Source organism: Ursus arctos, unplaced genomic scaffold (assembly GCF_023065955.2).
Source record: "Ursus arctos isolate Adak ecotype North America unplaced genomic scaffold, UrsArc2.0 scaffold_21, whole genome shotgun sequence".
Taxonomy (NCBI): Eukaryota; Metazoa; Chordata; class Mammalia; order Carnivora; family Ursidae; genus Ursus; species Ursus arctos.
Window position 1 is genome coordinate 38759151 of NW_026622886.1, and position 22746 is coordinate 38781896.

General features: G+C 34.0%; 1 protein-coding gene across 13 annotated transcripts in view; it reads right to left on the reverse strand.

Annotated features, from left to right (window-relative positions):
* Window positions 1–22746, reverse strand: part of CNOT2 (CCR4-NOT transcription complex subunit 2) — a 126420-nt gene that overhangs the window by 26180 nt on the left and 77494 nt on the right. For 12 of the 13 annotated variants that reach the window (XM_048218088.2, XM_026500032.4, XM_057316445.1 and 9 more), the window contains 2 exons: window positions 17589–17711; window positions 7896–7962 (listed from right to left, as the gene is read on the reverse strand). In XM_048218088.2, coding sequence (XP_048074045.1) covers window positions 7896–7962; window positions 17589–17711 — 190 coding nt within the window. Of the gene's footprint in view, window positions 1–7895; window positions 7963–17588; window positions 17712–21911; window positions 21995–22746 lie in introns of those variants that run through there. The other variant, XM_044384592.3, reaches the window with a different exon arrangement.

The window sequence follows — 22746 nt, forward strand, 5'->3', positions numbered from 1 at the left end:
TATAAAAATCTAGCACCCTTTGGCTGTTTTCTAATCATCAATATACCTTACAAAAGACTCACTGAGATTTGTTTACTTTAATCCTTCATGTACATATTATTCTATGCTGTATCATGAAAATCTGTAACTTCAGAAATATCTTAGAGACTGGAGATTATCTGAACATTAGCAAAAAACTTTTGGAGATAGAAACAGGAATGGGTATGGTTATTTATTTAGTCAATCAGGGGCTGGCACATGAGTTAATTTATAGTGCTGAGAATGGAGGAAGACAGTAAGAAACTCAAAGATTAGTGTTTACTTTTATTTTTCCTTCAACACTCTTGATTTCATAAAACAGCTAATAAATTCAAACAGTCTGAGTTGCATTTTGTTGAACTAGGTAGGTATAAAAAAAAAAAGAGATCATCAAGAAAAAAAACCTGGGATCATCAAGCTCTGAATACCTTTATAATCAAGCTATTTCAAATTCAATTAAAAACTGAATTCTTTTAAAGCATGAAGAATATCACTGATAGGAACATACAAAGATTTATTTTTAGGAAACAAAATACACTACATCATTAAATTCGAGTTACTTGAGTCAATGATAACTGGGTAAGGTCAAAGAGAGAGAACTTTACTCTTTTAGTAATATATTTAGAAACAATCACAGAAAATCTTCTCCAAAACATTACACCAAGAAGAAGACATGCAAGCCAAAACAAACAAACAAACAAACAAACAAACAAACAAACAAGAAAAAAAAAACCTCATAAAAAAATTTGGCAAAAAACAACTACAACAGGTAAAAAATATTATAAATAAGAAATAAATGAACAAAAAAAGCTAAAAAGTAGCTAAAAAGATTATAGTTCTGAATAAAATTTTTCTTTCAATTTAACAAATTGCTAATAAAGAATAATACAATATTAGGAGAAATATATGAACACACTCCAAGTAGATTCCTACCTCTAATTTGGCAGGGTGCTAAACAGATCGTTTTTCAGAAATCCAAAGGAATATGATCTAAGAAATGTTTTCATGAATTATTTCCACTGCACAAACTGATTAACAGAACATCCCTTAAATATCTTATGCCTCCTTTATTCAATCTTTTGCTAAAAACAAACAATATTAATAATACAAGTTATAAGAAAAAAAATCCAACCACAGCAACCAAATCCTTGAATGCTCATACTTAAATGAAGTCTCCTGAAATCTTTATTAAGGGTAGAAAATCCCTAATTGCTGCAAAAGGGCTTAAAGCACCCCCTCTTCCATTTATTTCCAAAGCAAATAGCTTCCCCTAGGAACTCACTGTCCTGCCCACACTGATGAAGAATAACCGCCTTCTAACCTCCAACCTGCCCTCACATCTTCTTACCTCCAATCTCCCCCACACTTAGCTGCTTAATCTTCTCTGTAACATTGTTTTGTTAACTATTTTCCTTCACTGAATTTAAAGGATTTGAGAGATAGAAAAGTCTCCAGAGATCCATCCAAGTTACAAAGAACATCAGGAATTAAGTTACTTGCCAAAAATCACAATGAAGAATAAAAATACAATCCAATTTCTTAACTCTTATTTTCATCCTTCTTTCAACCAATCACTTTCCACTTCTTACAGTAGATGCTAACTTTTACATCACCTGTGGAACGCCAACATCTGGGTCCCATGCCCAGAAACTGTCACTCAGTCTGAATCCTGGCAATTCATGGCTAGTAAAAACTCTGCAGGTGTTTTTAGGGGTAAACCCAGAGTTGAGAACCACTGCCCATTAATATTATATCCAATCACAGTTTAGTCTTTTAAAATTCTGTCAGGACCAAAAAGATTCTTCTAATCTGTTTTCTTAGCCCCCAGCTTTACTGAGATATAACTGACATGCAACTCTGCTGAATTAATATTTTACCCCAATATAAACTCTTTATACATACCACATATTTTACTTACAATCTTCCTTCTTTCCCTGGTCCTCTCTCCAAATCTGTCCCTGCACTTTTATTCATATCTGTCTCCCCACCTAGAATACATTCCCTTCTCTCATCCTATAGAAATACAGAAGAATATCTTTTTTTAAAAAAGTCATGACGCAGGTATTTACACGCAGCAGATGTACAGTGTGCTTTGACGTATATGGGAGAGACCACTAACTCAGATGTAAAAGTAAAATGGATTTGGAATCAGAAAATGTTTCCTGGAGGAGATAGTACATGAATTAAATAATGAAAGAGACCTAGTTACATATTTGGTGGTAGTGATGAGGAGTCAGGAAGGTAAAAATGTTGAAAGAGTTTAGTCTGAAAACAGCAAGATGTATGAAAATGAGGACGTGATATGCCTGGAGGAGGAGTGGGTTTGCTTTTGGGTATTAAGGCTGTATGACAAGAAAGAAACATGGATGGAGTTAACTGGCTTCAACATCCTCAACTGGGAAAAGCTGATGTTATGTTAGAACCAGAAGAGAGTACCTGACAATGGCTGGCTGGATCTTTACAGCAGCTGGCACTCTAGCACCTATGGTACATCCATGTGAAGCTCCGGTGTATACTTCGTACTCCTCCTCAACCTAAATTTCCATTATAGATTCATGGCACCCATTCACAAAGTGATACAGGTCTCAAACCTTAGAAATCCTGGGTCTCTCTTTTTCACATCCTGTATCACCAAATCATATTAGCTCTATCTCCAAAATATCCCAAATCTGACCACTTCTTAACACCTCTACCCCCAGTCCAAGTCATCCTATTTTCTTGTCTGGACTACTGCAGCTTTCTTATCATTTGTCCCTCTCCACCCAGTTCATTTGCTACAGAGCAAAGTGATCTTTTAAAAATAAAATTGTATCTTAAAATCCTTACCATTAAACTTAGAATAAATCCAAATTCTTTATCAAATCGTTATAAGACTCCATGATCTGACACCTGGTACTCTATTAACCTTCTACTTTCTTTGTTCACTATACTAGCCCTCTCACTCTTCCTTTAACACATTATGTTCTTTCTTACATTTTCATAAGGAAGCACTTTTGCATTTGCTGTTGTCTGTACCTAAAGAGTTCTCCCTCAGATCTTTCCAAAGATTTCCCTTTCTCAACATTCAGGTTTCCATTCAAATATCAGCTCCTCAGAGATAGCCTCTTTGTCTGCTCCATGTAAAATAGTAATCCCATCTACTCACCCCTTAATCTGACTTAATTTTTATAGTACTTACTAGAATTATATTACTTAATTGTCTGCATGATTATTCTTTCTCAATTAAAATGTAAGCTCCATGAAAATAAGATCCGTTATTTGCCATTCTCTTAGCTCTTGGAGTAATATTTCACTCATGGTAGAGGTAGCTAACTAAATACTACCATAATTCCCCGATCAGTAGACCCTTGAAATCTGTGGATTTAACATTTGTTGTTTCTACTATGTGCTAATGGCCCTCTAGGGTCATGACATTCAGTAGTAATATGTAGCATCCAGGTTTCAAAGAAACTTTTGTTCTCAACTCATGTTAACATAGTTACGCTTCCTAAGTAATATAATCCTGGCTCTACTAGTTACTGCCTGTAAAACCTTGGGCAAATCCCTTAACGTCTCTTGGGATAGATGTGAAGACTAAATGAGTAAATTCATACAAAATACTTAAAATAGCACCTGACACACAGTAAATATGCAGTAATTATTAGCTTTTGTGGAATGGGTGGGGTAGAATGTGAAACATGCCTATGCAAAAAAAAAAAAAAAAAAAGAGTAAACAGGTGATCCTAAAGGTGAAAGTGAAGATTACAGTCTAATGAAGTAATGGTTTTCACCAGAAAATCATTTTTTTCTGTGGGAAAACTGTATGCTATAGTTCTGTTCTTGACCTCAGAAAGTGGTAAAGATCTTGATACATCCCACAGAACTGTAAAGACTGTACTTCTTAAATGAAACCACTGTAACAGCCAAATAGGTTTCCCTTGCCTTGATAAACTAGACCACTCCCAAATCTACCCCATGCTGTGGGTGTTGCTCCCACTACTAGGAACAACCTTATCCAGTCTCTTCAAGGCCAATGACAAACATGACTTCATCTGTAAATCCTTTCCTGATCATTCTCCCAGATACGTGATCACTCCCACCTCTGAAATACCCAGAAAACTCTGTACTTCTTCCTCTGCTCTGTAGTAAAATAACTTGTGTACTTATCTACTACATTATATGCAGGAACCATATCTTGCTCATCATGCATTCAATAAACATTTGAGTGCCTGTCATGTACCGAATACTAAGGATACAAAGGCAAATGAAGACATGCAATAAATAAAAGTGGCAACATCATAGCAGTATGTACACTGTACAGGGATGGCATAAAGAACCTCTCCCACACAGTTGCACTACGCAGCATGATGCCATTACACGGTACTTACTCAGTAAGTAATCTATTAAACTCAATTCCCATCTCCTTTTTGAAGCTTTTCCTTACCACTGTAGCTTACTGTCCTTTTCTCTCTAAACCCTAAGTCTGTCCATACCACTCAACATGATATCTTTTAACCTATGTATCAACACTGTAGGCTGTTACTTAACATTTTATACATAAATGTCTTGACCTCCCCAACTATACCATGCGCTTGACCTCCCCAACTATACCATGCGAGAGCAAGAACTCCCAGAATATTAATCCAAGTACCTGTTAAATATTCCTATAATTTCTTGAAGCTATTAAGATGTGTCATTGGCCTAACTGTACTATCAGTAGCATCACTTCTGAACCACCCCACCTGTGCAAGTAGCCTTCACCTCAGTGTTCTTTAAATACGAAGCCAAAGGAATGTTGCTGAAGCATGAGAATATGCCACTGCTCTCAAGTCAGGAGTCCAGATCCCAGAAAGACAAGTTTATTTCTTTCCCCAGATAGATGCCTGGGTCCTCTGAGAATTCAGATACAAGTATGTATCATGGATTCATCCTGACAGCTAGTTAACCTACGTGCCTATAAGACAGTAGGCATATACGAAGCACTCAGTAAGTAGTAGTTTCCCTTTTCTCCAATTCTCCAAGACTCTAAATCCTGTTGGTAAGAAAGTAAAAGTCACTCCAACTTTATTACCACTTAATTTCAATGCACTGAATATCTAGGAGAGATTAATTCCTGGTTCCCTATTAATTCCAATCTAGGAGACAGCTTCGGGGAGCCGAGGGGGTCTTTAAACCTATAACGTATACCTAAAATCCTATGCACACTTGCAAGAAGATAAGCAGAAAACATCATGCAACTTGAATACAAGATTTCCTTCAATGGCTTCTATAATTATCATTTGGTACACTGACTGTATTCACATGAACTTCTAGATGAAAAGTCAGTTACATACTCGGATACAATCAGACTATACTGGGACCTGTAATCATACAAGGCACTAGTCCAGCATTTTCTAGGTACCCTTATAAACTACACAATTACTTCTACCCGAATCTGGCAAAATGTAGGTTTTAGCAGCTCTGTATCCATTCCAAGGGGGATGTCCTCCCTTGTTTAATCTCAGTGAGAGTACCCTCAGTTTTGGAGGGTACTCTTCCTTCTTCATCTCTAACCTCTGTAATCATCAAGAACACAAAACAGATGGTAGACCTCCATTTTAATGGTACGAATTCCTGCTGAACTTTACCATGAATACAGAGGTAATGGTAGTATTCAATACACTTGGGAAGCAAAAGAACATTTAGTTACATCAAGCCTAATGCACAATTACAATCTGTTGCCATAAGAATAACACCAGTAACCTATCCCGCCTGCTATTCCTTCTATCTCTCCATCCTTTATGACGGTTAGCTCCTCAAGTTTTATCATTCTAATTTATACTACTGAAACCCAGACCCTCAAGTCCCCCAGATTAGTTGGTGTTCTCTTTGACAAGGTGCATGCTCAGACTACTCATCAGCTAATTGAGCTATTTGGCCCTAGGGTCGGTCCTAACAGACAGAGACTCGGAATCCAGCCCCCGTCTTTTTTCACTAGTTGTAGTTTTCTAGATCTATACCCTGGAAAGGAATAACTATACCCTGACCTGAGACATTTCAGTTCCAACTGACCTAAGGTTCAATTTTTCTGTAGACTAATACCTACAATGCCACATTAAAAATGCTGATTCACAATTGCTACAGAAATTCAGCCATTTAATATACTAAATTCCAACAGGAAATATCTGTCATATGTGATTTCTTTTATAAACTGAGTACCTTAAAATACTTCTCCTAATGAAAAAACTTTGCTCGTTTATTAATCTTTGTATATCCCTAATAATCAGCACCATCATTTTACACAAATTAAGAAGCTAATAAATATCTGATACCAATAAAATAACTGTATTTCAAACTTAAACCATTCTATATCTTAGCCCAATTACAATTTCACATTTGCAGGTTAAAAAATTACATCAGATTTCAGAAGTCCATGTAGCTGATTATATTGTAAAATAATTGCCATTCTCCTTCATAAAATAACCTTAGCTTCTCATATATAATTTTTCTCCATTCCATATCTATTTTCTACTGTGATAAATTGTGGGCTTTAAAAAGAAAACAAAGTAAGTTCTTTGCAGTTACTCTACAGAAACAAAGGGCCGCTTTAAAATTACTAGATATTTTCATGATAAAGGTTGCCAGAAAGGTGAAAGTAGTAGGTTTCATACTCAAACACAGGATAAATTAAGCAAATAACTAGCTAATAATATCCCCTCAGCAATTAGAATGAACATTTGTGAATAAATAAGCAATAACTCTTTAATGCAATATAAAGTTTTTTAAAAATGTTTTCTACTTAACTAGAGGAAAACTGCTTAATATCTGTAAGCAATTAATAATTTTATTTACTAATTCTGTATTAACAAAATTGCATGCCATAGCAAAAGAGGAAGGAAGAAAAAGTAGATGGAAGCTATATTTGTCTAACAAAATAAGTTCCTTCTACTAACTTCAAAATAAATTTGAAGAATAAAGTGGTCTGACAAACTATTCTGATACCTATCAAAACTTTGCTTTTTTATTATACTAGAAAAGGGTTCCAAATCAAATAACTGATTTTTATTTGAAGCTGGTTAAAATACTCAGTCGTCAGATTGTTTTCTCCAGTTACTCTATGTCCTGTAATCTTTCATGGGAATTTACATCCCTTTTAACACTCCCCTTTCATTAACAGAGATGAGAGATCGGCAGTCTCTGACATTAACAGAAATAATAAGATCTTATTATATTTAACAGTTTGGAAAATTAATGGAAAAAACAGGAAGACTTTATAACTTAGTTTTATAAAAATTTTATGTGATAATAATAGCAAACATTTATTGAGCGCTTACTATGCGCCAGGCACTGTGCTAAGCGCTATTAAAGCATTACAGTACTTAAAAAGAAATAAAATCTTATATGTGGAAAAAGCATTGAACTGTGAGTCAAAAACATATATTCTATATCCAGATGAGCTAAAGTAAAAGAAGAAATATTTGCTAAACAAAGAACATTTCACAGACTGTTAAATAATGGTCCTTCATTAATAAAAGGGCCAAAAACCACAAACAAAACCCACTCAAATGACCAAACAAAAAAAGTTTAACTTCCTCTCACTGAAAACAGAGGATGTCTATTTTTTTTTATTTGTTTAGCAAATTCTTCTTCAAAAATGCTGTACTGCACAGGAACATACAGATATAAAAGATGTAAAAATAACTTTCAATCTATCCTATATCCAAATAATAAAAAATTTTGAATTAGAAAAGGTCTGAAATAATGAGGCTTTCCTATGTGAAATAAGGAATACTGAAAATTAAAAATCTTTCCTTTTAATTCCTAGAATTGACCCATAAGGGCAGCACTGGTTGTTCTTTATTTTGTTGCTATTTTTTTTTCTTAAATAAAGCATCCCAGAATAAATACAAAATTCTTACTTTGTTGCCCGTATAAACTTGCCCCAAACTGAGACAGCTGACCTGATGTAGATGGTGATGCCAGCATCTAGAAACAAATTAATTATATTAGAGCATAAAGAAAGTACACAAAGCAATGCATTTACACTTATGAATCTGTACAACATATTATATGTGAGAGCCAAACCACATTTCCCATTCTTCAAAAAAACATAAACATTAAATAATAAATTCCATGTTTCTTAAGAAAATATCACAACTGGATAAAATTAAAATGTACATATAAAACTAATTTCTGATTACAAGGTTTTTTTAAGTTACTCTATATGAAACTATAGCAGCATCATTACTTTACTTAAAAAACAAAAAAAACCTAGGCTAACAAAAACATGAAGACAGTATCTCAAAAAGTCAGCCTCCAAAAGTTAAATTCTAAATTCAGTTTATTAAAAGTCAAAAATAAAATTACCTAAACAGACAAGTTTGGTATTTTGTAAGAATATTTCCTAACATTTATATATGCAAATAGTTTATATACAAGATGGGTAGAAAAATCTAACAAACATACAATCATATAATAAATGGAGAGATGACACAATACCAAAGGACAAGTCAAAATTACTTACAAAAATACACAGACATGGTATATAATGTATACTGCCAGTGAGTGATGTGACTGTCTTTCAATTTATTGCATCAGCATCTTTTTTTCCTAATACAATACACGTTTTTTGAGGGCATGTTATACTCATGGAACATGTTGTTTATTCCCTCACAGAGACTGCCACTGTATGTGGCAATGCTATACACAAAGTAGATACCTAAACTGAGTAAATAAAAATGAGTACATGTGAGTGCATGTTCAGGTATTCTCCGTCTTATATTAAGCAACCACCAAAACAATTTAACTAAATAATACTTGGGCCATGGCATCAAATGGGTTATAATCTAACAGAAAAAGAGAATGAATTATGTACCTAATTATACTCTAAGGCACAATGTGGTAAATCATCTTAAGTATCACAAGAGGAAAATAATTCTAAACAAAGGTGAGGTAACAAATATTTTATAGAGCAGTAACATCTGATGAAGGATATTCCAGGCTGAGAATATGCAGTGAGTGTTAAGTATGATAAAAGTTAGTGACATGATTAGAATACAAACAAAATAAAAAAACATTAGTGATTTCATAACAGGTAATTAGTGAAAGGAGATGAGGCATATACCCCTGTGCACATTTGGGCAGAAACAGAAGAATGGGAAATAAGAGTACGCTGGGGCCAGATGTAAAGGGCAGATGACTACCAACTATGGCAATAAAAAGAAAAAAATAATATTAAGGAAAGAAGTGACCTGATCAGGCTCTGCTTTAGGGAGATAATTCCAATAGCAAAACTGGACGGAAATGGTAAGATACTAAACCAGAACAGCAGAGGTGGGACTACAAAAGAGAGGCCTTCTGTGGGGAGAAGCAACAGTATTTCATGACCTACTGAAATGGCTGCAGTTTAGGGAAAAGGAGGAGAGTAAAGAATCACCAGACAGGGAACTATCAGAGGCCACCTTGGCTTCCAGTGAATTGTGCTAACATTGACTAAGTTAGAAAAACCAGAAGGAGAAATATTTAAACAAGACAGGTTTTATAATACACATTTCATGCTATTTTCATGTCAAAATTCTGAGTTGTTCTAATTATTTAAAAATTCACAAAAACTTTTATATAACAGTAGTTTTAAATTAATGATACACAACACTCTTCTGAGGTAAGGCTAGTAACACACTACCCCAAAACCAGCACTATTTAAAATAAAGAAACAAATTTTCTAAAAAAGCATCAAACCTTATAAATATTCCTTCTCAAATCCAGAGGGTACATAATCTGAACAATTAAACTGAAAGAATGTGCATTTTATGCCTGATCAAGTTCTTTTGTTAGGTACAATCATCATTACTGTTAACCACATAACTGGAAATATCTCAAGCACCTTAAAGGCTCATTTCCAAATTGTAAAAACAAGATCAAAGAAAATGTGTAATATATAATAAAGCTTTAGTTGGTGACAGAAAGTAAAAGGTTTATATAAAATACTGAAAATCATGATATTCTGTTATCATTGTTAGGTTACGAATGAAAGTAAAAGAGCAGTTTCCAAAAGCTACAAATATAAGAGATTGGCAAATATGATTGCGTGTCTTAGAATGAATGATCCACAATATGAACATGTTAGAATGGACCACTTAAAATTTTACTTTTCCCAGAAATTTATGTTTACTGAATATATAACTCCAAAGAACAGACATTTTAGTCCACTTTCTCACAAAGGTTATATATCCACAAGGAGTTACAGGTGTGCCAAGATATCAACCCTCTCAGCACTAGGAAGCTAAGAGAGGGAGGCACAACATGAAGGTAGACAGGGCATGGCTCCCTGGGCCAAGCACTGGGGATCAAGAGCAGTAGGGTGATCCATTTATAAGTGTGACATAATAACTACTATCATTTCCTCTATGTGTGAGAGTACATGAAGAAGGTTAGTAAACAGTACTTTATAGGAATATGAAAGTATTTATTAAACTTAAGAGTTCATAGCCTTTAAAGCATCCATGTAAAATAAGCATTAATCAGTTACGCGAACAGATGTTAAAACAACTGCCTCAAAATGTCAAAAGTGCAAATATATAATTTCTTATAAAACCAGTCCCTAAATGGTATGTATTTTTAAACACTGAAAGCATGCTTCATGAAATATGTCTGTGCTAAAAACATATTTAACACACAATGAAGGAACGTGAATGGGATATAAATGCTATTTATGCGGGCAAAGAAAATGCACAAGAAATGTACCATGGAACAGCAATAACTACAATTAACAGACAACAGAAAACTTATTTAAATGCTGAAAGTTAATAATATAAAGATAAATTTCTTAGAGAAATATAAAAACTTTAGATCAAGAGACATATTACAGTAGGGAGGGCAACATAAGCCCAGCTTTGGAGTCAGGAAAAAAAAAATCTAGGTTTGAATCCTGGTTCTGACACTTACCTATGGGAAAGCCAGGCCTCTGTTTCTTTCCTGTAAGATGGAAATAACACTATCTACTTCATAGAGTTGAAGTGAAGATTAAATGAGATAAGATATGGCATAGTATGTGCTCACTAAATGGTAGCAGCTGCTGCTAATTATCTAATTTTCATCGCAATGCAGGACGCCCTTTAACAGCAGGCAGAGGGTCATCCAACCTTTGGGGAATTTACTGCATAGTACCTTACATTTACATTAATTTCTGTCTAAGCTAAAGAAAGAAGTTCATCATCACAAATTTCAGGTAAAATAAGTAGAGGTTGTATTCGTAGATGGGGGAAATGGCAGGAAAGAATTAAATATAACACGACTGGTAGAACACTGAACCAACAAGAAGGTTACTACGTTCCCAGTCCAAAACCTTCATTTCAATTATACTCTTCTCCTCATTTCTCAAACAGTCTATAATATAAACTATATTCAAACAACAACAAAAACCAGGAAGCAACTAGAAGACACAATAATGTGATTCGAGTTACTTCTGTGACCCAACAAAAGCCCATCTATCCTTGGTTTATTATATAGAATGTTAAGAAAATCAGTAAGTTAGAAACTGTATTTGAAAAATTATTTCCACTGTTACTAGATACAACTCGGAAATCCATGACCAAAAAAAGTTTTTAAATTTTTTGTTTTAAAAATACATACATTTGAAAACTTAATAAGCAAATCTGAGTCCTGCCCTCAATCCATAACAACATAAAGGTATTAATTATCCTGTGCTTTCCAATAGTGACCACTTCTCAATTATTCCCTCCAATAAACGTACCTTCAATCACAAAAACAGATTTTGGGACATTAAAAATCAGTTTAGTCAAGAAAGTATTTTCTCAATAACAAATGACTTCAAAATGCAAGAAGATTTGGTTAAATAAAAATTCCCTGACCACAAAAGCAATTAAAAAATGAAATAAGTTCTTAAATATCCTTTAAAAAATTCATTGTATGATAATACTTAAAGGTGTGGTAATAATATAATTCCTAACATTCTGTTAACTAATCCAGGACAAAAATAACAAAGTATAACTTTGACTATATCATATCTACAAACAGGAAGAAAAAAAAACCCACAAAGGGAAAGAAGTTCTAAACCTAGGACAGAATCTGAAGAACATTTAAAATTAAAAACAGTATGGTTTAAAAAATGAAACCACTCATCACAATGAAATCTATCTCCTAAGCATTATTATATATAGGTTCTAAGAACATATCAGTAAACTAGACAGGCAAAATACTTGCCCTTGTTAAATTTAAATTAGTGGAGTAGAGAGGATAATAAACAATTGATGAGTATGTACTTTTAGGTAAAGAGGTGTTACGACTGAAAATGCAAGAAAGAATTTAGAAGAATACAGTGGAAGTAATGCTGATAGTATATGCAAGGCTACTTAGGAAAAGAGAGAAGTCTTCTCAAAGAAGTTATTTTAGCAAATATGTGGATATAGTGAGAGAGAGAACCATGTGAAGACTGAAAAACAAAACAGAAAAACAGTGCCGACGTCTTTAGGTAGAAAAGCAATGTGAATGCAATGAGCTGGAGACTCAGCCAAGCAGGACTCCAAAAGTAGTTAAATACTAATTACGATGATGACAATAATGGTGAAAGAAGGCATCTTTATAACAGATTTTCATGAAATATTGGTTATTAATTGGCCTGAAAGAAATCCTAGCAGTCATAACTGCTGTAGGCTAACAAGTACAAAAGCTAGTAGGTATGAGTTCAGAATGGTGGCTGTTTGTCAAAACAAGGAAGTGGTCTATTTTTATCAGTTTTAAGAGTTTCTGTAAACATAAGGAAAAGGTGTCACATTTCATGTCTTTACAGCATGTATTAAACCAAAGGAAAAGGGTTTCCCACGAGTTTGTGCCTTTAAAATGATTACGCTTAAGAATCATCAAGTGCACAGACTCATAGGACTAGAAAATGTTAGCAATTAAAATACAAATATATTTAAACTGTACGCTGCTTAAATTATATAGTCCCCAAAGAGCTGTCTATTAACATCTTATGTGAATGCTTTTAATTTTCTATAATGTCCCCCAAAAGAAAATAATTATGATAAACATGAAATCAAGTCTGTATCTGCCTATGATTTATTTAATCTTGTGAAAATATTTAAATAACATATCTGTAGTATTTATAAAACTAATTGTATACTTCAAATAGCAAATTCACCATTCTATAGAAGGATACATACATATACAGGTTATCTCTTGATATAGAAGGCCTTGGAAAGTAAGTAGTAGTCCTAAAGAACTATTCAGCAATTTAATTAGTATAGTCACGTAAAGAACAGCTTCCCAAATACTTCTACAATCATGCATATGATAGAGTTAAATCTTATACTTAGTGGATAGGGTAAATCAGGATTTTGTTTATAAGTAGCTTAAAGACTGACTCAATCACTGGCCAGTTTTTCTTTATCATAAATTATAATTTGAAATTATTTTTTCACTGTTCCCACAGAGAAAAAAATTACAAAATTATCCCAGTTACTTATGTTTAAAAGCTTTCTCTTCAATAATACATTTCTCTTCAACTGTTTTAATAATAGTTATTTGCAGATGATATACATAACTACATAAAAAAAACCCAACAAAATCAAATGGAATAATACTGTTATTATTGTTCATATTAGTAGCAAAATTTACTTACTGTTTACTATCTGGTCTTCTAAAAGTTTTGCATACAGTTATTTATTCAATCCTTATAACACCCAAGAGTCATGTACTATTTTTCCTATTTTATAGATGAGAAAACTGAAACACACAGAGCCTGAGTAACTTGCCCACAGACAACTAGATAGTAAATCACGTGAATGAGATACAAAGTCAAATAGCAGGACCTGCAGAGCTCATGTTCTTGTTCCTAGTCAACAAAAACTAGGTAAAAGTTTTGTTAGGTAGTTGGTTATAAAGTAAACACACACGCAAACTGTTCTATATATCAACAAAAACCAATCAGAAAAATGTAACAAAAATGGCAACCATAAAACCCCACTTACTAAAAAAGCATAAAGAACAACAGAAATAAGAGAGACACAGACTTCTGAAAGAAGGTAATCATCAGCATAAATGTGCAATAGTCGAAAATATTTTTATAAAAGATGTGAAAGACCTTACCTAAGATGCGAAAATTGTCTATAAAGCTACAGCAATTCAACTACGTTGTAGTTTTGCCATAGAATCAGTATGAGAAACAGAACAAGAGTTTAGAAACAGGCCCAAGAATACAAACATTAATATATTAAGGGAGGATTTCAATTAGCCTTAAATGAATGGTCTAACTCAGGGGTGAGCAACTACTGCCCAGAGGCCAAATCTACCATACTGCTTATATTTGTAGGGTACATGAACTAAGAATGTTTACTTTTTAAATGGTTATATATATACTCACATAATATACTTCACTTAGCCTCTTGGCCAATAAAGCCTACAATATTTATTATATGGTCCTTTATGGAAAAATTTTCTAACCTGTGATCTAAATTATAACTGGTGTTGGGACAACGAGATATTAGATAACCTCAATGAGAGGGCGGGGGAAGAGTACAGGGGTGGAGATCAGGGCACCATAATATTCACACCTTAAACCAATTTTGTTTTGTTTTGTTTTATTGAGAGAGAAAGAGCGTTGGGGGGGGGGGGTAGAGGGAAAGAGAGAATCTTAAACAGGCTCCACACCCAACACATAGCCCCATGCAGGGCTCAATTTCATGACCCTGAGATCATGACCTAAGACAAAATCAAGAGTCAGATTATTAACCAACCAAATGAGCCACCCAGGTACCCCAACCAAAATACATTTCTAAGGCAGCTAAGTTATATCTGAAGAATGAAGCACAAAAATGCTAAAGAAAGTAGATGGAAAAAGTCAAAGTATGGTCTCAAAAACAGAAACCACAAAAATAGAAAAACTGCTGAGTCAAATTCAGTAAGAATGATAAATATTTTTACATTAAGAACCACTCACTAAACTGTAAGCAAAAAAACTGGGGAAATATTTTTAACAAAGCACAAGAGACCATTAATTTATGGAAAACACTTAACAAATAAACAAGACTTACCATCTCAATAGAGAAATAGAAAATGGCACAAAAATAGGTAATCCACAAAGGAAGACATACAAATGGCCAGTAACTACATGGAGAAAATACGTTGAGTGTGTGTAAATTTAACAATGTCTTAATGTATTTTTTAAGGGGGGGAAGGGCAGGGGAAAAGGAGAGAGGGAATCTCAAACAGGTTCCACGCCCAGCACGGAGCCCCACACAGGGCTTGATCTCATGACCCCGAGATCATGACCTGAGCCAAAATCAAGATCAAGAGTCAGACGCTTAACCCACTGACCACCCAAAGACCCCTGTCTTCATGTATTTTAAAACAATAAACTTCTTTTGTGTACTGCAAAGACTTAAAGGTAATAGCTGATAAGAGTAAAAACCGGTATAAACTTTCTAGTGGAAAATATGTGTATGTCCCAGAGATTTACATAATAATATTTTTAAAATAAAAATATCTGAAGTATTAAATCAAAATTTTAGGTAAATTATTTCTGACCGGCAAAATTATGGGTAAATTTTCTTCTCCCTTCTCATGCATGTTTTCTAAAATCTGCAATAATGCCCCTATTTTGTTATAAAAAAGGTATCAGCAACAGCAGAAATGTATAAGTAGCTATTATATTATTATCCCCAGTTTAAAGAAGAAAAGGCTGAGGCTTGGAGAAGTTCTTGCTAACAGAGCCAAGATCCAAACACACATAAGGAGAAGGCTTTAGAGCCTGAATTCTTTTTTTTTTTTTTTTTTTTTTTAAAGATTTTACTTATTTATTTGACAGAGATAGAGACAGCCAGCGAGAGAGGGAACACAAGCAGGGGGAGTGGGAGAGGAAGAAGCAGGCTCATAGCGGAGGAGCCTGATGTGGGGCTCGATCCCAGAACGCCGGGATCACGCCCTGAGCCAAAGGCAGACGCTTAACGACTGAGCCACCCAGGCGCCCCTAGAGCCTGAATTCTTAATCTCTATGTCTTGTTAACTTGTCAAAGTTTTGTAAAGCAAATCATTCTGTTATTTTTGTGACAAACAACTAAACAGAAATGGTATCCAACATATGTAATTGTATTTAATCATTCTGACTAAAAACCTCTGATATATATTATTTCTGCTCTCTAGAAGACAGACATCTTTGTCATTCTCTGTACATACTTTATTAAAGATTTCAGTTTGAAAGCTTCATATCTTCCTAATCAGAATGAGTGCTTTTCATCAGTAAGTAATATTCTACTACCGTTTTTTCCCCCAAACTTAACTTGCACTATACAATCACAGTAATACACACATGGATTAGTTTTATATATTTTGCAAGCAACACCACCAGAAGATATCCCAAATTCTTTAACTAAAGATCAACACATAAACATAGAAACTTAAATAAAAACAAATTCAATTATAATTTACATCCAAGAGAAAATAGCTAGATGCTCAGTAAAGTAACAGAAAATTAACTAGATGACATTATTCAAGGACATCTACTGTATTTTTTAAGGCAATTAAACTGCGCACTAATTATAAAGAAAGTCACCACATATTTTGAAAAGAGTCTTAATAACATAGCTGATACACTGTTGCCAAAATGACACGACTTTCAAATAAAAATAAAGGGGAGTAACACCACAATAGGAGGGGAAAAAATTCACCAAAATCCTAAATATAAATTAAGCCAACTTGTGAAATTCTAAGACACAGGAAGTGATTTACTAATGATCAACTTAAATGAAAAATGAGAGCACCTGTTCATATTTTAGAATTTTATAAATGCTTTAAACATCAGTAAGAATCTCATTAGGTTAATAACTAGAATAAACTGTTATATAGGTAGGGAAATTAGGAATAGCAAGTTTATAAAAAGGGTTGAAAGGAGAAAAAAGCTGGGTGGGTATAAAGTACAAAAATGCAACTGGTTTGACTACTACAGTATATAGAGGCTTACCAAATTTGAAAATAGCAATTTATTTAAAAATATTTTATCAATTTGCTAATTATGATTTGGCTGTGTTAAATCCTTTCATTCCAAATGGGATTACTGAACTACTAGCCTTCCAAAGCACTTAATCCACACCTCTATAATATAATCATCTTCCATGTTTTGAATATAGTTCTTCAAAAATTTTTCTATAGTAGCATTCCTAACAGCTGAACAGAGGAGATGCTCTTACTAACTAAAGCTTAGGATTACAGCCTGAAGATTACATAGCAAAGGTAAAGTTTCATTTAATTTTGCCATTATTATCTTTAAATCTTACAAATCTACTTTCTACTCTGTATGCGTATTTTAATATAAAAATAAGTTAAAAAAACAACTGATGATCTAGAAGTAATACCATGTTTACCTCTTGTCTTTGAGTACTTCCACAGTATTACCATATCCCAACTTCAGAATCACAGGACATTTAATCTCCCATTAATATCTAAGTTCATCATTTTTGTATCCCCAGGGCCTAGCACTGTGCCTAAAACATAGTCACTGAACCAAACACAGTATTCTGCAATTCATAAGCTGATTTTCAGAAACCAGAAAGAAACAAACATACACTGCTGAGTAAACACAATATAACTGATTAACTTACATCTTTTTCTGACCGATGTGGAAACATAGAAGACTGGCTGTAGTACATGTTTTCGTCATGGTAGTCACTGTCGACCCCCTCTACAAACTTCTTTCTTGAAGCACCAAACATGCTGTTTGTCACCTAAACAAAAATATTGCTTTTATCAAGAGTAATATTTTGGAAAATGTCAAGCTCTACCAAACTCTTATGTGAAAAACAGAAAATGAAGGAAACAATGCTAAGATAAAGAAACAGATCAACTAAGGAAGGGCTAATGGGGCATGTGAAAAAGTCATAAATCTAACTATAAGAATATAGCATTACATTTTTGCATCCAGGCTCTAAAAGCCAAGAGAAGAAACGTAATAAAGCCTATCATGCAATAATTCCACTTACTTTAAAGAAATAAGTATCACTTTTTCTTGAGAATTTGCAACCTCAAATACAATTTTCCCACAGAAAGATGTTTTAAAAATTAACTTTGGATCTAACTATTCAAAATCTTCACAGGTATCGTCAATATTAGTATCTTTGTCATCCCTATGTCTACTTTGTAAATGAGCTGTTTTTCAGAGCATATCATCTTCATTTACAATCTAAGTTTATTGAGATACAGCACTTTTTGAGTCAGCGTATAATGGCAAACTAGAAACTTCATCTCAAGCCACAAGCACCCACTCATAATAGTGATGTTTCATTTATCATCTTGGTGTAAATATATGATTTCTGTTATGTAACCTAAGTCTTAACCAAATATAACACTAGTAATTTTGAGCCCACACCAATACAAATAATTACTAAATCTATGTTAGTTCGTTCGTTCTTTCTTTTTCTTTTTTTTTTTTTAAGGCAATGCTAGATAATGGTCTTCATGCTTCTTTTACTTAGGTAATCTCTCCGCCTAATGTGAGGCTCAAACTCACGACGCCAAGATCGAGAGTCGCATGTTCTACTAAGCCTGAGCCAGGCAGGCGCCCTGTGCTAATTTTTTTTCCTTAGGATGACCTCTTTATAAAGTTTCCAAAACTTTCAAATGACTAGGTTATTTATGGTCAATGTGTCTCCCAACAACAGTACTTTGTAGTCCAAAGTAAAGTGAAATGTCATGATGGAAGACATTTGGAAAGACTTGAATACATGGTGACTATATCTTTTCACAAAAATTTTGGGGGAAAACTCACATCAAATTTGACATCTGTCTTGTACACTCATTATGAATAAAGGTATTTTCTTCAATTATAAATAAGAAATGAACAATTTCTTTCATTTCTCATTTCAAAATAAGACAGTGTAGTTACTACTGTTTATCGGTAAACATGGTGAACTGATAAGCTGCAGTCTTTAATGACCAAATTTGACATGCAAGTTTTTTGAAAGCATCAGACTATTTAATAATTGCTTTATATCTTAAGGTCTCTATTAAATTTTTAAGAAACTCAAATATTTAACCATTCTTCCTTTTAAGGTCGGAGAAAAAGATACTGAGTTAAATATGAGGAACAGTCTGATGACAGCTCAGCCACTGTTTTGCTGTATGCTTTGGGGCTATTAATCTCCTTAGATGTGAAATACAGAAAGTTATTTTTAAAGGGTTTATTGTTTTGTTAGGATATACTTAATCTTTTTTAGTAGTAGACTCCCTGGTAAATCTCATAAACGCTCTTCTGTAATTTTGAATGTTTTTCAGGGAGTAGAATCCCCACATGCCTATCCACCAACCCCCTAAGTAGTCCTTAACAGGAAAAAGAAGTGTTTTTTAGGGAATTTTATTACAGAAATATAACAGCGGAAAAAAGCACTTTAGTAGCAAATTAAGACTCTTTTACAGATGAGATTTTAAAAGTTTACTTTGAAAAAGTTAAGGAGACATTTAATTCTCTTTAAAGGACCGTTACTACTGAATTCTAATTCTAAGAAAGGATAAACATGGGGAAATGGCATGATACCTAGAGAATTAAGTAAAATTTCAGGAGAATATCACTGTTGCTGCTCATCAAATCATACACACATAAATTAATTCGATGGACACAAAGCAAACTCTTTGTTGACAATTTTTGTATAACATTTACCATCAAAACCAATTATAGACTCGTGGAGTTCCAAAATTGAAATGAACTGTATAGAATAAAAAGCTTCATGCTAATATTGTTTAAGAGGCTTTAATGTTTGAAAGAAAAACTAAACATATGAAATGTCTCAGACAAAGGAAAGCAGAAATGTTCCCTGTTCATTAATACAAGATTTTCCCTCACTCACTGTGTGTGTGTGTGTGTGTGTATGTGTGTGTGTGAGAGAGAGAGAGAGAGAGAGAGAGAGAAGGAGGGAGGGAGAAGGGAAGAGAAGGAGAAAACACAATTATGCAGAATTTCATTTTTGTTTTGTGTGTTTCAACAGAGAAATTATTTATCAGTGAAAATACTAATTATTCTTACATGACTTCAGCAAAAAAAGAAAGGTAAGAGTGTTAATACTCTGCTCTCCAAACGCAACATGAGTCCAGGAATGGGTACTAAGATGAAACAAAGAATTATCTGATCCAGGACAAAAAAAGGAAAGAAGGAAAGAATGGAGAGGAGAGGAGAGGAGAGGAGAGGAGAGGAGAGGAGAGGAGAGGAGAAAAAATGAAAAGGAAAAGGAAAGGAAAAGACAAGGACAGAACAACATAGTACATTTCTTATAAAAGCTAGCTTATTTTTAAGGGCCTGTGCTTTAATCTACATAGAATGATGCAACGGAGTAGGAAAAGTATTTTAGAATAGCCACAAAAGATGAAACTAAAAGATAACACTCAAGCAGAGAAGTAAGGGAATCAACTAGGCAAAGACCTGTAGGAAGAACACTCAACAGAGAGGGAAAAATCAAGATCCTCAGTGGTGTGACTCAAGCAGTAGGAACTTAGGAGAGAATGGGAGAAACTGAAGTCAGAGATACTGGTGGTCCCAAATCATGCTGTGCCTTGCAGGTCCTAAGGGACTTTGGATAAAGGGTTGGGGATAGTTTCAGTAACATAACTTGGCATATATATATTTTTAACGATTGCAGCTATTCCGTAAGGAATGGACAAAAGAGGAAGCAAGTGTGAAGAAGGGAAGCAGGCGGTGAGAAAGGACGGTAGCTCAGACTACAGTGGTAGTGGTAGAAGTGGTGAGACGTGGTTGGAAAAAGGATCTATGTTGAGAAAGACCTGACACTAATGGATGGATGAATGGATGACAACAAAGGGTAAGGTAGTCAGGGTATCTCCTGGAAGAGAATAAGTAGGAATCAAAGGAATCTAGAAATCAATTTTTGTTAATTTTAAAGAAGACATATCTTCTTTAAATATATACATAAATATATAAATATTTAATATTTATATACATTATACATAATGTACATAAATATATAAATAATATAAATAAGTAAATACAAATATATTTATAATGCCAAATATATTAGTCAATTTGGTAAATAAAAATTTTTAAAAAATTAAAATTAAATCATACTACATTTTACATTATATATACCATAGAATCTTTAGTATACACAATTTGTCAGCTTTTTTCAAGTAAACATATCAAGGGCTTACATCAACTTTGTTAACTGACCACCTTTTCTCTTGACTTTCATACCAGATGTTTAACAAAAGAGAAGTAAAAAGTGAGATTTTTAGCAAGAAAGAATACATGACATATGTATACACTAAAAGTAGTTTCTTAAGCCTTTTTTGAACATAGATCTAAAACATTTAGTAAAGACATTTTATCTTCCCTTTGATTCCACAAACTCTAATCAGAAAGTATATACATAGGTTAGCTTACACTACTCCTTTCTATCAGCCTAAGCCCCCCAAACCCCACAAAAGAGTTGGTCTCAAAATGTAGTAGTAGAGAGAGGGGGATTAAAGTGACAGGCAGAATGGAAGCACTAAGTTGGCTGGATTTTCCCAACATACTTCTTCATAATTTAATTTGGACTAGCTATGAATTCCTAAGGTATGACACTCTCAACATTTAAACACAGTATTTCAAACTCAAATGCAGTAAATCAGAATAATCACAAAAAAAGAATTTGCAAAACCCCAAATTTAAGATGATCTAAACCATCAAAGACTAGTAAAGTAGCCCCAAGTGGGATAGATGACAAAGAACAGAAGGAGTAAGAAGCAAGCCTGGAACTTTATCAAGGAAACAAAACCAGGACACTTTATAAATGAAAACCTGAAAATATATATGTGTATATACATATGCAGAAAAAACCACATAGGAAAGGGTGAAAAATAGACTCAGATCATATCCAAAGCAGGATGATATTTAATCTTACACATATTTCCTTCAGCAAGGCCTCTGGAGAGGAACTTACTCTGAAATCATTTATTGTCTATAATGCTGGCAAATGTCCCAGGCATGGAATCCTATTCCCAGGGACAGAAACACATCCATGGCAGAATGGTCCTTTTCCTGATAGCAAACAAATGCAGGCTGATTTCAAAATCTACCTCCAGGCTTAACTCAAGGTTCTAGCAGCAAATTTTAAAGTACCCCTATACATTTCTACCTGAGAAACACAATTAATAAACTAAATCAGTTAATATTTAAAACTGATTTTCCAAGTTACTTCCTCTTGCTTTGTTCTATACATCCAAGTTCTATCCTTTCTTCAAAGTGGCTTTCACATCTGTTTTTGCCATTCTTCCTACCATCATCTTAGTTTAAGCTCTGGTCTAGTTTGTTTTAGCCTCCTGACTGGTCGGCTTTCACATTTCAACAAACTTACCGAGAGAATACTGTATGAATTACACCAAAAGTCGTGATAATGTGGGGTGCCTAGGTGGCTCAGTTAAGCTTCTGCCTTCTGCTCAGGTGGTAGTCCCAGGGTCCTGGGGTGGAGCCCCATATTGGGCTCCCTGCTCAGCAGGGAGCCTGCTTCCCCCTCTCCCTCTGCCCCCCCCATGCTCTCTCTCAAATAAACAAATAAAATCTTTTTTAAAAAATTATGGTAGTGAATACAAAAGCTGAATAAGTAACAGATCAATGTCTCAAACAAGCTCATAGTCTACCTGGGAAATGTTATCTGTAAATAAACAATTACAATACGAAAATCTGCACAGGTATTTTGGGAACACAAATAAGGATGTATCTGTGTTTGTGGGAAACGGATTGTAAGATTCTATTATAAAAGAACTAATGTTTGAACA